At 34.2% G+C, this 16,749-nt stretch overlaps 1 protein-coding gene across 5 annotated transcripts in view; it reads left to right on the forward strand.

Annotated features, from left to right (window-relative positions):
- The window catches only part of LOC108690411 (liprin-beta-2), a 154,708-nt gene that overhangs the window by 86,179 nt on the left and 51,780 nt on the right, over nucleotides 1-16,749 (forward strand). For 4 of the 5 annotated variants that reach the window (XM_018197683.1, XM_018197685.1, XM_018197684.1 and 1 more), the window contains one exon: nucleotides 10,831-10,943. In XM_018197683.1, the coding sequence (XP_018053172.1) occupies nucleotides 10,917-10,943 (27 nt within the window). In that variant the 5' untranslated portion in view covers nucleotides 10,831-10,916. Of the gene's footprint in view, nucleotides 1-3,560; nucleotides 3,694-10,830; nucleotides 10,944-16,749 lie in introns of those variants that run through there. The other variant, XM_018197681.1, reaches the window with a different exon arrangement.

Genomic DNA, 16,749 nt, shown 5'->3' on the forward strand with positions numbered 1-16,749 from the left:
TTATAATAATAACGTTTATACACGGAAAGAGGAAAACAAAGAAGAAAAATTTAACTAAATATAAGTTTGAAAATAATTTTGTTGGACTATCAAAATAATTATATAGGATGAAACTAATTGCTGGAATGTCAAAACTTTCTGCAGTATTATCCATCATGTTTGAGTTTCCTACATAATTATTTTGATAGATCCAATAAAATTATATTCAAATTTATATTTAGTTAAATTTTAACAATCTATTTTCAAATTTGTATTAACTTAAATTTTTAGATACTTTTAGCAAAATTGTTTTTTTCGCGTATTGGCGAAATAGAATATTTTTTCCTAAGTAATCAACAAATATATCTCGTAGATAATAATTCTCTCATGCATTTTAAAGAGTTATTTACTTTTACGAAGTTTTACGAGAGATATTAAAAAATAAATCAATAAAGTTCCACAGTACGACGACGCCATAATAATATCCATACTCTATCTAGTAAAGACAAAGTTTCGCGGATGTTACTATCTTAAATCTCCACCAAGTTAAAAATCACTGACAAAGATTTCCGTGTAGCCCCATGGGACGTAGAAAGAAGAAATGGAAAAACGACTATAGATCTCCCTTATGAGTTCTGCTGTCGCGGTACATAAATCAGGAGCGTCGACTCGCAACCCCGCGAGAATTTATCGAGTCTAAACACCCACGTAATGCAATCTTCTCGCTGCTTTTGTTGTCAAGACATAAATATACTAAAATAATAAAACAACCAGTTTTTTAGTGCCGCACACGATATTCTAGGCGCGATATTCTTAATCCACTAATCCGTAATTGATTGGATTTGTAATGGAAAAAGCACACACGTTGTGAGCTCTCTATCTCGATTTATTAGACAACAAAACGTTTTCTCGAAGTTGTGATAATTCATCTGTGATTGAGATTCGACATTTATAAAGCGCGACATAAAATATCCGTGGAACACGGATTTTTTCATTTTTATAAAAAAAAGTGAAGTTTCGAAATCAGACGGCAGCATTTAGCGCTGAATGCAACTCTAAATCGAGCGCAAACGCATGGCACAATAATAAAACAAACAAAATTGTTTAACCGTTTTGTTATATACGTGCTAAATATAAGCGTATTCAATCGAGAACGAAGTAGAAATTGAAATGGCGAACGTTTAATCGCTTGCTTGCAGTAAAGCATGCGAATTTATTCAGATTGGAGCATTGCTATGCAAAAATAGTCTAAATTGTATAATCAAAGTTAAACTCCGCAACAAAATTACGAACTACTAAACTCCTTTAATACGGCTCATTGAAATAGCGAACTCGTTGAAATAGTCGCACGATCGAGGGAAATAAATTTACAAAAATGACACTTTAATAAATATATTAAATGTCGCTACTTCTGAATAGTCAATCAAAACTTTTTCGTGAAGCAGCAAACCCTCGAATTTCAAGCGTTTGGTGAGCGTTTTACACGTTCGCCAAGTTATTTGTCACTGCATATTGTTTCGTGTATGCGATCGTATCGCGCCGGATATTTCAGAATCGGAAAGGTACAAAACATACAAAATAAAAAGTCGACATTTTTTTTTCCATTGGATTTCTGGCTCACGCACGCGCGAGGGCGCGAGGGTTGATTTCTAATGCCGTAACGCAGCAAAGGCTGCACGATAGATCTCCTTTTACGGCCGTAGCAACATCACAGTGCATAAATCAATGGTAACGCAGTTGAACACGGCATGGATTTATCGAGCGCGTCTTTCCCCGTGTGTAATGATAAATTATGACGATCGAATGACGGCGGGTCTCGAGGCGACAAGAGGGGTGACGATACACGTGTGTGCACAGGGTGACGTGTAATATGGGGTGCTACGCCATTTTCGAGGAGAGTATATCGACGGCGAGCGACACACGCTGTTATTATATGCTCGTCGTCGTTTGCTCGCCAGCCACCAATACGGACTTTCCGTATAATGGCATCATCCCCGACGAGTAACGAGGGTCTCTTCTGCTGCGTTATGTAAACATAAGCTTGCGAGGACATCTATCTCTATGATAATGCAGCTTCTTGGAACGTTGATACGCACGCTAAATCCAAGTGGTTCGAAGTCAAGTCGAATTTAAATGGATTTACAGAAACTCATTTTATTTTTATCCCACGAAATTTTTGTCTAATTGTTACATTTTTAACTTTTTTAAATTAAATACAGTTAAATACAATTAAATTAAATAAATTACATACATGGAGAAAGAATGGTTTTTTTAAAGTGTCTAAAAATTTAATTAGATACGAATTTGAAACTGATTTTGGGTCATCAAAATAATTACGTCTAAACTTAATTGTATACTAGACCTTATCTATTAGTATTAGATATGCTTGAGCGATCTACATAATTATTTTGCTGGTCCAAAAAATTATCTTTAGATAATCTGTATCTATAAGTTAAATTTTTAGATATTTCAACAAAACGTTCCATGTAAAAATCATACAAAAAATAATATAATTACCTGATGGTTTGTTCCTTTTGCATATCGATAAAGAATCAATGACGTATTTCTATCAGTAATCTTCCAATCGATAATTATATAGACAATCTAAATTTAATTAGAGGGAAAGAGAGAGAGAGAGAGAGAGAGAGAGAGAGAAACTCTCTAATCGTAGCATACAAATTAACGTTACTGTGAACGTGGGTGGCAGTTGTGACGACAGTTCATCTATAGTACGCAGAGGTTTGGTACAAGTTACTGGCACAGACTGACTTTTACGCAGTATCAGATGCGAGAGAGAACTGTATAAATTACATTAATTAACACATTGACGTGTACTTTACAACTTTACCATTATACTCGCCCCAAGCAACGTGAAAACCGCACTTGTATTATGCATTCGACGAGCACCGCCAGTAAATTGGTGGTCTTACGTTAATGCACTAATCACGAAAGGTTAATGAGATTACATATAAATCCACCACATAATCTGTATAATTTTCAAAACAACAAAGGGAGAAAAAGCTGCTTAATCTTAGATTACTATCTTTAATTTTTGCTTATATCATTATTTTAATGAGTCGAAAGAATTTTTATTTGTTCATATCTCAGGAAAACATTAATAGTTTTATTTCTTTTTTTTCAGAACGTAAAGACTTTTTAAGTGAACGTAAAAGTTTTATTTTAAAATTTATAAATAGAATAAAATTATAAAGTTTTAAAAAGCAAAGGAGAATTTTTAAAAGAGAAATATCATCCTTTTACTGCGTTTCTCATGGTAATAATGTAAAGTTAAGATGACAGCCAGCTGACTCGTAGAAAGTTATTTTATCCGCAGAGTAGAATTTCTTTTTATTTTATTATTAACTTTTTTTTGAACATTAAATGTAAAATGTTAATCGGCGACATATTTGAAATTTTAATTGCTTTGCCAATGAAATCCAATAGCCGATCGACTGACGATATCGAATTGAAAAGTTTCGATATGGGACCGAATGTCGAAGAGCGCCGCGCATTCAATAAGCGTTTCCGATAGTTTTTTATGAGAACGTTTCGTATAATATGTCAATTTCAGATACGTCCACGGCAAACGCATACTTGGTGAAGAACCACTCGCGAAAATGAGCGCGGCCGTAGAAAACGGCGTGGACGCCTCGAAGCCGCGCGGCGGCGTTTTCTCGAGGGCGTTCGCCAAACGTGCGCAGCCCTACGAGGAAGGTGAGTCCGACGACAGCTCTCTGGTCACTCTCGGGCAGGTTGTGGTGGTTACACACGGGATTTCCCTTCCATGATGCTTAGGAAGATAAACATCGTGCTATAGGTTTCAAGCCAGGCGTCTGCCATGCGAAGTTTCCGCCGGAAATTCAAGGCACTTAGGGGCTTATCTTGGAAATTGCGTCAATCAAACTCGCAGGCAAAACACACACGGCATTTCGCGTTCCGATGTATCATACAATTACGGTTATTAATTACACGTTAATTATTTGTTTAAGTTTGTTGCTTTTAGCACGATGTTCCGTCTTTGTAACGTCTTGAGTCACATAGTTTAGTAATGCTTTGCAACACACACATTTATGTATAAATATACATATATGTATATGTAATGCATCACATCCTGTTATGACTTTTATTACCATGTACATATCGCTCATGTCTACTTCAGTCTGTACTACATGTATCCTCACGGCAAGCTCGCGATATTTCCAGCGGGCAATAAACCATAATGAATCTTGCTTTCACTGAATGGAATCAACGTAACAAATTATACATCGGATTATTTCTTGTAGCAGTCTACCTCTATATTTCTAATTAAGACAACACATATGTCGCTATAAAGGAAAAAAGGAAATAGATTAATTCTTTGTGCTTGAGAGCTTTAAGATTTTTCCAATTTACAATAATAATGTAATAATGCGACAATAATGTAATATTTCATTTTATCTGTTTCTTTCCTCTTAGACGATAATGTAATATTTCATTTTATCTGTTTCTTCCCTCTTAGTATTTAAGTGACAGATTTGTAACTTACGTAAAATGAACGCTCTTCCTTTTTACGAGATGAAATAGTCTACATTTATAAAGGATCACACCGACGACTCTCGAGGGCTCTTGCAGATGCGCCGATTCCGCTGTAACTCGAAGCTGCTTCGTAGAATTCCGCTCTAATTGAAGAGAGAGAGAGAGAGAGAGAGAGAGAGAGAGAGAGAGAGAGAGAAAGAGAATATTTGCCCCGCTTACACTTCGCTTGTAATTCAAAACATCGCTAATCCATTAATCCTATTTCCAGCGCGCCGCTGTACGGAAGTCATACCGGTAAACTATGCGCTCTGCCGGATATATATATTAAGCGCAGGGTAATTCTGGTACCTGTGTCTCGAGGATTACGAGGAACTCATTGCGATACGTCGCAACGCATTAAGACGCACACCGTACAATTGGAACGTTTCTGCGTTGAACGTAGTTATTAAAATTTTCGTATGCTATTTTACCCTCTAATGGTAAGAACGGAACCTCATTTTATAGAAAGACAAAATATTTATAATATTTGTTTATTATTTTGACATTAAAGCAATAAGTTAAAGATTTTTTATAAGTTTTTTATTGTTAACTTTTCTCTTGGACGAGTTTAGCTATTATACTGAATTGCGCAATATTTTTCTAGTATTATTTTATAATAATTATTTATTTTTATAATAATTAATTTTTCATTTATAAATAAATAGAGAAAGAAGTTTTATATTATTATTATTATTTGTTTCTTTTATTCACTTTATACATAAATTAGAAAAACGAATAAAAGAAAGCATCAGATCAAATCTGACACCACTTTCCTAGATATTCTGAATACTTCTGAAAATTACGATACCGTTAGAATCAGGCGTGTCCAAAACTTAACTCGCGAACTAAATGCTTCCTTCTTCATCATCGTCGAGCAAGATAAAGAAAACAAAAAGAATAGACGCTAGTACTTTGCCCAGTGACTAACTGTTCCAGCATTTATCCTTTTTCGTTTTCTCTCTATCTCACTCAAAGAGATGATGGAGAGGTCAGTTTAATGGGTTTAACTGAGAGCTAAGTTTTGGACACGCCTGTGAGGTTTAACGATCGGACTATTCTGGACGTCAATGTAATAAAAATTAATGTTAAAAAATTTTAATTTTACAACCAGAGGGATGGATTTGTCGATACAAGTCAGCTTGTCAATTCAACTCATTAATTTCCTAATAAGATTTATGCTATTTTGCGCTCTTGCGATTTAACTTTCATTGCTTGTCACGCCAGTCTTTCATTTTACCTGACGTCGAGAAAGTTGGAATTACAAGACGTGACAGATAGCAGATCCAAAAGGTCGTAACGCACACACGTCTCGGTTGTCCCGGAAGTCGAAACGATACATGTCGCGGTTATGATTTGCGACTGCCGTGCCGCATTTTAAACGCACACGCGACGCGAAATCTTAGCTTGGTATAATGCATTATGTAAATACGCCAATGTGACCGATGCATTTTACTTTTATCCGATATCAACGATGTCCACCACGAGTATTTGATTCTAATATGGGACATTAGGAGATGTTAAACCGACGTCATTCATCATAAAACCCTTTATCAAATCTCCGCAAACGGAACTCTATCGAGTATCGCTTTATCTGTGCCGAAGGCCTTAAAAGGACTCCTGTTTCGCATTAGCCGGCCGTGCGATCTCGATAGTTCCGAGTTGGTGTAAAAGCTCATAAAGAATTTCACTTCCGACACAGGAAGGTACATAATATCGGTGTGCGCCGTACATCAGTAGATATATTCCCGCAACCCCCGCTGTGCCGAAGAAACGACGGAGGCGTATCTACTCTCCGTGTTTACCGTAGACCTATATACTCCCGACCTAGAAGAGCCATCCAGGATCACATGGGCTCGCCGTGCACTCTGACATGTATACCGGTGCAAACCGAGGCTGTAGGTGTGTCGAGGCGAGACGCTAAAACGCCTATCGACATCGCGCAGAATATTTTAACGTGATCGCCTACTTTCGCGGGGCACGTTTTTACCTTGTATTACACGCGAGATTTATCGTTTCGATGACTCAATGAATTGATTTATTCCGCATTCTCGATTTCGTGAATTTGAGAAATTTAAAAAATAAATGAAATCATTATGATTTAACAATTTATGATTCGAAATGAACTAAATATTTAAAATTTCTAAACCAGATGATTTAACGCACAAAATATTTTTTTTACAAAAGCTGATTTTTTTTCAAAAATATTAGATATTAAATATTTTAAATCGGTTATTAAATATTTTTAATTCAGATATAAATATTTTTATATTCGAAGCGTCTAATCTTTATAATATATTATTTCTAATAACGTATACTAATAATAGCGTTGGCTTACATTGGCAATTTATTTTTTCTTTTGATTTATTCTTGTTAGAGTCATAATTCTTGTTTCTTGTAATTTTTAAATTTATTAATCTTTTTTAAATAAATATAGTAATTAGTTTTTCTAATCTGCGTTTAAGGAAACTTGACGTAAATTTTTTGTGTGAAATTACTCTGCAAAAAGCGTGCTAGGAATAATTATGGTTAATCTTTAATGCGGAAGTATGCAGCTGTTTAATCGCGAATCTCCGTCACGAAGCACTACCTTTCTTTTTTTAGGGTAGTAATGATCGTGCGAGATTATTCGGTAAGGATGTTGAGAGTGCTTCCTGCTGTGTTTGAAGAACGCTACAATCTTAAGATCAGTCCGTGAAAGAAAGGGGTCTTCCGATCCATCCGTTTCAACATATTTTTTTTCTGTTCATCAATCGGCTTAAAGATAACAGATAGAAATCTGAGCTGACGGTAATTGCAAGTTACTTGATTGCAATTGAACAGATAGTTATTCCTACATTATTTTCCATCTAACTCGTAAACGTCAAAATCACTCAATATTTCTATTTCAGTAGAATGTTTTGTAGATACGATGAATGTTTAGATATGTATGTATATAGATATTTGAAATTTTTGAATTGTAATTGAATTTTTATCAATATTTACTTTTAAAGAGAGCGATGAGTAGACAGTGATCCAATATTCTGTCCAATGTTTTTAATGACACAAGTTCTCTAAGTTCTCTTATTTTTTATTTATTCTAAGGATATATTATATACTATTTCTTCTGTTTAGTTTCTCTCGATCTTTGTGGGAGAAAAGCAATTTTACGACTAGCTGTTTCTCCAGATCTGGCAATAATACGTTCGTTCTCTAAGGACTTTGCAGAGCGAGGATTTGCTGGAAAGACGTTCGACGATCTAGAATTCGTATCTTATCGACAAGAAGAGACCTTTGTCTTTAGTAAACAGGATTTAAGTCGATAAAACATGTTTCTCTGGTATAGCTCAGGCCTTCCTGTGCTCTGGCACAAGCGGTAGTTTAATTGCGCTCAATTGCAACTTCGGCACAACAAATAATACTCTAATCGCGTCAGATTCATTCCCGATGCCATCTTCGCAACATCAATTACGCAACAAAACGGCGAACTTGTTTCATGCTTGTATTACTTAAAACTTCGAAGTTTGATTGACATGAAAAATCGTGTGCGTGATTAAAATTGGATTAATGGTAACTGTCATTAAATTATCCCACCAAGTAGCAGCGGCACGTGGCGACGCAAAACGCATCATTAATACAATTATTAACACTCTCACGTAACCTACAATTGGCTTTGAATGATTTAATACTTCTGATTTTAAACCCACATTTTTGATTATACTTGATGTAGTGTTAATTACGCGAAAATCGTATTCTAATCCCACGTAAAGTCAAAATATATTTTTAACGAGGTTTGTTATAGTATATATCTTCGTCACGCGGTTTACGGACCTACTTCGAATTTTGCTTAGACTACATCAAAGCCGACATCGCATCGCCGACTACATATGCGTTTCGTTTATGTAACAAATTTGCGTTTAAGCTAGCGCAGTGAGTTCCGGAATGTATTATCCGACATTATAATTCCACCGCTACTCTCTCTAGCTATATCTCTAGCTTTACTTAAAGGTTGATCGTTTATTAAGAGATGCAGTACCGTTTTTCTTTTGATAATAACAATTTTATAAAAGTAAGAGAAACTTAAAAAGTAAGAAAAACTTGTGAAATATAAAATTGTCTTCGTAATAGAACGGCTTGTTGGAACAGTGGACTAATTTTTGTATAAAAACGGAATTTTGTATAAATTTTGAATAAATTCTAAAATTAGCAGTGGAAAAACATTACATTAACTTCACAACATAACTGAGCGTGTATGATAGTGGTATTTTTCCATCATTTTAATTTTAGAATTTATTTGTTCTGTTTTTACAAAATGTGAGTTAACCGACCTGTTGCGGGAAGCTCTTCAATTCTATTAAGCTTATGAACACGTAGCGTGGACGCAACTTATAAGCTTAAAACTTCTGATTTCATGGGCCGAAAATGTACGAAGTTGGTCAAAGCACAACATCTCATGTATTTCTATCTTTTAAAAACTCTATCAAAGCACGTAGCTTCTGCGCGATATTGTGGAAGCATCAAAAGTGCGTGTCTATCCCAAGCTTATTCGGGCACCTTTGCGAAACGAGCTGCTCTCACGAACTTGTCGATAACAGTTCGGTAACCCCCGGGCCTTTCTACGTTCGCGCCACGATCACCGACTACCACGAGAATTCAATTATCCCGCCGTTCAAACCACCGGCCGGGTGAAGATAATACGAGATGAACAAGCTAGGGGAGACCGGCCATCTTGGGCAATGGTAGGTCCGGGCTCGGGAATTCTCTAACTCTCCGCATGTCTCGGATGAAAGGCTCAACACGACCCAATGGCGCACATACTCGCCGAGTACCCTTCACGTGCCAACGATTTCCGCAAAGCTCGGTCATTTACCGCCGAGTCGTGGATACAAATTTTGATTGAGTTGTAAAACGCTCTACTGCCAACAACTGCAACGTGAATAATATCTTTTTTTGTCAGATGTTTCTTAGAAAAAGATAGGATTATTCACTACGTAGAGCAATGCTAAATCAGTTTTTGCTTGTTCCAAATAATAATTTATATTAATAATAATTATTACAATTTAAAGCCACAATATCTTTTGAGTAAAAACTTCTATAATTGATAAATAATCGTTAATTAATTGTAATAATTTGATAAATCTAAAAAATAATAAATAAAATGCCAATTTGAGCCAACACTGGTTATTCATGTATATTTTATATAATACCATTTATTCAAAGTGAATATTATGATGTATACGTTTCGACTTACAGTCAAGATCCTCTTCAGTACAGAAATATTTACTTAAATTATTAATTATAAAATTACATAATACGAGTATGAACTATTAACGTATAAAATACAAAAAAAAACTGTGGTAGAGATATTCGAGTTAATCTTGATCATCAAATTACTAAGTAATGTGAACATTCTACATTCGTCGACCAAACAGTTAGGTCGTGTAATAATTCTAAATTTGTTTCATTAAATGGAACAGTCTAATGGAACATGTACAACATATCTTAATGAAACAGTTCAATCTTGACAGTTATTAAACTTAGTAATTTGGTGACCAAAATTAACTTAATCGAATCATTCGACAAATAGTTTAAATAAATTTCTTTATACTGAAGAGGACCTTGATCGTAAGTCGAAATGTCATAATATTCACTTTGAATAAATGGTATAAAATACACACGAAAGACCAATGTTGGCTCAAATTAGCATTTTATTTATTATTTTTTAGATTTTTCTTTAGAGCCTATTGATTATCTTGTTTTAATTTGATGAATAATTGTCAGTTTTATTTAACTTCTCCCTTTATAGGTATTCGCCAATTCTCTCATTCTTTTTTATCAAAATTGTCGAAAATATGTAATGGTATTTTTGCTTTAAATAACATGTACGCTTTAATTCAATGAATGCGAGGTTATCTTACTATTACACTGAGAAAAAAAATTGTTAACTTGACCAAATGCGTTTAGATCGTAATGATTATTTAGTTCAAATATTTATATATTTAGATTAACAAAATCTTGTTTAAGATTAACAAAACATATTATTTGTTTGAATTAACAAATATTTAATTGAATTAACAAATATTTGCTTGACAGTCCGTGGTCGTTACATTTAGTTGAATCAATTAATATTTTTTTGAAACGGCAACTTTTTTTCTCAGTGTACTATAATGTACTGCAATAGTATGGTCGCGGGTTTACTCCATGTTCGTAATTCTCTCACTCTCCTCTATTTCTTAGACGTGTATGAACTAACGTAGATATATAATAACAATTTTTGCCAATATTGTCTATAGTGCATTTGCAATTTTTTTCTAATTATAGCTCTGAAGACATTGAATCATTTGAACAAGGAAGGTGAGGCGCTTGCTCTTCAAGATGATCTCACAACGCACCCCACCTTGGCCTTGATGCGGCGCATCCTTGCAGATGCACAGGTAACATTAGCAAATTCTAAACGAGCGCTTTGCAATACTAATCTATGGCACATCGAACAATATTTAATTTATTCAGATTTTCTTAACACAACTGAAAATACAGTATTACGTGTAATCTGATCTATAATTCTATCTTGATATTTAATAGAAACATAGATCGCAACATACTTAGTTAAAACACGCTATTATAATTCGTCTCACGCGAACTCCACGCCCGATTCAAACATCCCCTACGCCAGAAGTTAATTATCGAACAGATATAGGGCTGCATATAAGCCCATTGATATCGAAATTTACGTATGAAATTGGATATTAGGTATGTATTAACAAACGCCACATCGCGGATTTTGATAAAGTGTATATTTTACGTTTTTTTAAGTTTTTTATGAAAACTTTGAGTGGAGAAATTGCAAAATAGGATTAATGTTATTAATCTTCTAACGCGCGCTGTAAGATAATTTTCAGAATGTGTTTTTAGGAAAGGGTGAGATTGGATCCAATCTAATATTCTATCTTGTTCATTTTTCTTATTCATGTAATCTATATACAAAATAGAAAAAAGAAGTTAAATGATAATATGAACTTTTCCTTTGTCGATTTATAGATAAAAAAATAAATAATTAAATATAATAATTCAACTGAAATTCGATTTTGTTAATAAAAAGATCAATTTTATTTAAATGTTCTTTCTTCTCAAGGATTGAATTTTTACGATTGAATTTTAACGCGAGAAGAAAGCATCGAGAGGCGAAGAAACAATTTCCATAACCATAGAAAATTGATGTGTGTTCAAACTGGAAACTCGTCAAAAATATTTCTTCATTGTGAGGGGATGAGCAGCCCTCTCGAGAGACGAGAGATGCGCATCGACTTTCAAGAAAGTGAGGAACCGAGAATTCGGTGGGGTTAATTGTTAGACGAACAGAGGGATCGTTCCATTGATAGTGGATTCCTTTGTCCACCGTCAACCATTGTTACCTACGCACGCGCGACCCCCGACTGTGATTTGCCGACATTTTCCTACGGCTGCTGTCTGATGTTTATTACGAAGAGAGATGTTGGATGTCGTCGGGGAGAATTGTTCGCACCAGTTGGAAGTAAAAAAAGTGACCGGTGGTAACGCTCGTGACGGATTTATCGATGCAAGTAAAGTAACAAAATAAGAGTTGGGGTGGAAAAAGTGTCCTTCGCGTGATTCGTTGTTAGGTGTTTCGTATGAACCCTTCTGTTAGATATAAGACTGTTTCGTGTCATATGTTTCATATCTCGTTACGATCAATTCAACTAGTACTCACGTGAAATTCTTATGAGAAATTTTTCTATCTAAAAATTTCATGTTTAAACGGAATAAGAACGGACTATTTCGCAACGATAAGATAATTAAATGGTTCCTCAACAATTCTTTTTAATTTTATAATTTTATAATTTCAACTAATAATTAATTTATGCTAATAACAAGTCTCTATTTGCTTGCGTAACTAATTAAACGAAACCACTCTCGGCGATTTGTGCTTCTCAAAGTAGTCGAGAATTAAACAAAAAACACAGGTATCTACTGTTCACCATCTAAAGTTGGAAAGTCAAAGTTACGCGTCAGGAACATATAAATTAATCTATTAGAATGAAATATCGAGAATGGCGTCTTGAGTAGGCTTTAAAGACGAATGCAAAGGATAAAATCCTTTTGTAATGATTCTGGCGAAGCCGTGCCGATAAAATAAACATCGAAGAGATATTGTTTTGCTACTGGTTTCTACCTTAGATATCTCATGATGAAATGCAAATTTATACGTATATAAACTTGTATGTAAGAAAAGATTCACGAGAATTGAAAACTTGAGAATAAATAAATGCAAATAGCAATGTCTCAAATATTTGCACGGAAAAAGAACTGTTAACAAAGTATCTAAAGATGTAACTAGATACAGATTTTGTTCGACTATCGAAATAATTATTGATGTTTATGCTAGTTGTTGGAAAATTGTCAAAAATTGTTTGCAACATTGTTGATTATGCTTGAGCGTCCACAATTATTTTAATGGTACGACAAAAAAAACATTTTTAGATCTAGCTAAATTTTTAAATATTTCAGCAAAAATTTCCTTTTTTCTATGTAGTTTTTTATTTAAAAAAAAATGCAAATTTTATTTACAATCTGCTATCAATATCTAATTAAAGTTATAGTTGATATACATTCAATCAACACAGTTGATTTGTATATCCAATCGAATTGATTCAGGAATTAATTAATGTATAGCACACGTGCCAAAATTTCGTATCTTTCGTTAATTAAATTTGTGAATGCAATGCGTTTGTTTTGCCTACGTAAAACAAACGATATAATCATCGTTAATATCTCACTGTCTCACAATAATTGCAATATCGCTTTTAATACAAAAATCCGCGCGCTACGGAAACATGTTATTCGATATTGATCACGCTGCACGCGCGAATAAAAGGCGAACAGGAATGACCGAACTTCCATTTTAGCGTGTCATTCATTTGGAGCGTAACGCGCGTCGAAAGCACTCGCTGTTAAAAGAGCCGTCAGACTTGTTAATGTTTGATATCATGATTTTCACAGGGCGGATAGATTAATGTTGGCGCTTGGCTAATTTCGTGGCGTATTGCCGGCGATACGATGGTGAATTGCAGAACGTTTTATGCAACATAATGCAAGAGATGCAATTACATCACAAATACAGAATCATGCGTATAAATACCCCATCGGGGCTTCAATTGTTATTATATTATTATTGAATTTTTGTTATTTTATGATACATATATTTGTATATCAATTGAATATATATTACAAGTCTGAACGTGTAAAAATATATTATTAGAGTTCGCATTGGAAGAATTTGCACATTTCAGAGTTGTTATGTAAGATTTTTTTAAAGATTTCAAATATATTCATATAAACAGATCTGATAATAATATATTTTATGACAACTGATTATTAATTTAATATTATAAGTCTGAGTTTTATTCTCGAAAAATATCGCATCTGGAAATATTGTATATATTACATATATTATAGATGTTTTATCATTTCATATTTTTTGAAAATAAAACTTCCGAATATATAAATATTTATTATTTATTGGAGGATCGCATCAGAAAAAAAAATCATGCGTTTTGGAGTTATGCTACGCAAGATTTTTAGAACGTTTCGAACCTTCATCATCAGATCTGGTAATGACATATTCTCGGTGGGAAGATCTCGCGGAAGAGACGCAGATTCGGATTATTATAGTTAAATCACACGCGACATGTCGCGCATAAACACGTTATCTGACTTCAAATATAGCATTCGAACGTGGCGGACGTGGCAATTTTGAGATTAATGCAATCAAACCGATGGCCCGCAGTTTGCTGACAATGGACACGTGCACGGCGAAATTAAAGTTGAGCCACGCTTGCGTTTCGCAATTATAACGTCATAAAAATCGCGGCAATAATTTGTATCCGGTGAGGTAACATAATGTGAAGCGAGAACATTATCATGTCATGGGATTAGTGGAGGAATTTCCTGTAATATGACTGAATATCACGTGTCAATTATCTTACGTTAATTACGGATCATATAACGCTCGCATATCTAATCTAAATATATAATTATCATCAATTTAAATGTTATAATTATTCAAATATATAATTGGAAAATGACACGAAACGCGTGTAAGGTGAATGGAAATTAACATTGGAGAATTATCTGTCATAGAATATATTTATCATCTACATATATATTTGGTAATATTTTTAATTTCACAATAATATTATTATTCAGAAAATCTAGATTTTAGTTCCAATTTTAGTTACCATTGAACGATCAAAATATCGACGATCTCATCTATATATACATTGTACATTGAGAAATATATGAAATGCATGGTCGTTCTTTGCTGCTTCAGCGCAAACAGCCCTTAAAAAGCACGCGTTACAGCTTTTGAGTAAGGCAACAGAAAAAGTCGCGCTTTCAATCGCGTCCCCGTTTCCAAAAGATGATCAATCGGCCACCGAGCAATATCCGGCGGAACGAGAATTTCCACTCGACGTTTCAAGGCGAAATCGCCCCATTATACCCGCGTTTGAATTTCGATCTCCTGCACATATCAGCGTATCTATGCGACAGAAACGGGAATTCGTAGAGAGAGGAACGAGTACAACAGAAGGCGTGTACCCGAGAGAGAAAGAGAAAGCTGTCGTGCGCGCCGGTTGGGTCGCAGGACACATAGAAAAGGCGAGACGTGACGAGGCATATGAATTGGGCATAATGTCGCCTTAACGTACATACACCGTAGAACGGATACGCGCTGACAGAGCCGGTAACAAAGTTTCTCAGCCGCTGGATACGATCGATATGAGCGATATCACAAAGTTCAAATGCGGCTTCGCTGCGACAAGAAACGTTGCCGTGAATCTCGCGAGAGTGGCGACAGTAATCAGAAATTTATGAAAACGATACAGCTTCTCGAAGTAGCATTTCGAATGTTGAACAATTTTTTCTTATTTTTTCAGAGAGATTGCTTTCTTACTTAAAAAATGATTATGAAAATAATGATGATTAAAAAATGATGATTAAATGACGATTAAAAAATTAATTTAGAAAAGGGGAAAATATGTTGTTTTTTCAACTTGACAGAAAATTATTGGCTAATCAAATAATCGATAAAAAGAATATGCTTGATATAATCGAATGTTATTTTTGTTATTTTTTTGCATTTTTTAAAAACCACATCTTTGAATTATGACGCTTTTGACTGGTAATTTTTCTTCTAAAAATATAGAAAATTTTTCATAAATTGCAAGTACTCGAAAAATGTACTTTTCATGTATTTAATAACTATGTGTAACAGCTTTGTTATTAAAAATATAATAATGACAACAAAGATAGCAAAGCATGTTCTCAAATTATTTTAGAAGATTCTGACATTTTGTTTTTAAATTTTTAAATTGTGATATTTTTAATAAAATTAGTTCATTTTTGATTATTTAAAGATAATATTTACTTAATTCGTTCATGATAATAATTTTAAAAATTACATTTTTTTAGTTGCATTATTTTTTTAAATAAACGATATATCGATTTTATGCAACGTTCTATTATTTAAAGTTTAAATGATACTGAGATACCAGATGACATTGTTAGCGAATATCTTGGCAGTAATTATTTTCTCGCGAAAGTTGTCGAAGTTGCGTCTGATGTCTGATGATAACGTAGTCGATCGCATCGCATCGCATCGATTGGAAAAAAATTGGAGGAAAAGAAGCGAGTGCGAGAGAGAGAGAGAGAGAGAGAGAGAGAGAGAGAGAGAGAGAGAGAGAGAGAAAGGGAGAGATATGATGGATAAAGAGAGAGGAAATATGCGCGTGCACTCGGCTACGTCAAGAATAATAAGGACATTCCCGCGAGACGACCTTGCGTACATGATTGTTCCCACTGGCAGAACAAAAAAGTGATGCTCGCATAATAAGAGCGTATCTACACAAATTATGAAGAAAAATATGGATGTCAGCCAATAGAACATAAAATCTTTGACGCTTAGATTTTATGCAAGGTACATAAGAACTTATGAAAACTTTTTTTATTTGATTTGTATGAAAGTGCATGGATTCTTATTATATAGAACAGCTTTGTTAACCCTTGACAAATCATTTTCTATTTTTCTCTTTCTGATAGCTTTTATAACTGACTAGAATGTAAGGAAAGATAGTGAAGATACTCAAATACTATATTATATCATATTTTATATATTATATTATATTATATTATGTTAATTTATATTATGTCATTTTATATTAT

This window comes from Atta colombica, unplaced genomic scaffold, assembly GCF_001594045.1.
Source record: "Atta colombica isolate Treedump-2 unplaced genomic scaffold, Acol1.0 scaffold32, whole genome shotgun sequence".
Classification (NCBI taxonomy): Eukaryota; Metazoa; Arthropoda; class Insecta; order Hymenoptera; family Formicidae; genus Atta; species Atta colombica.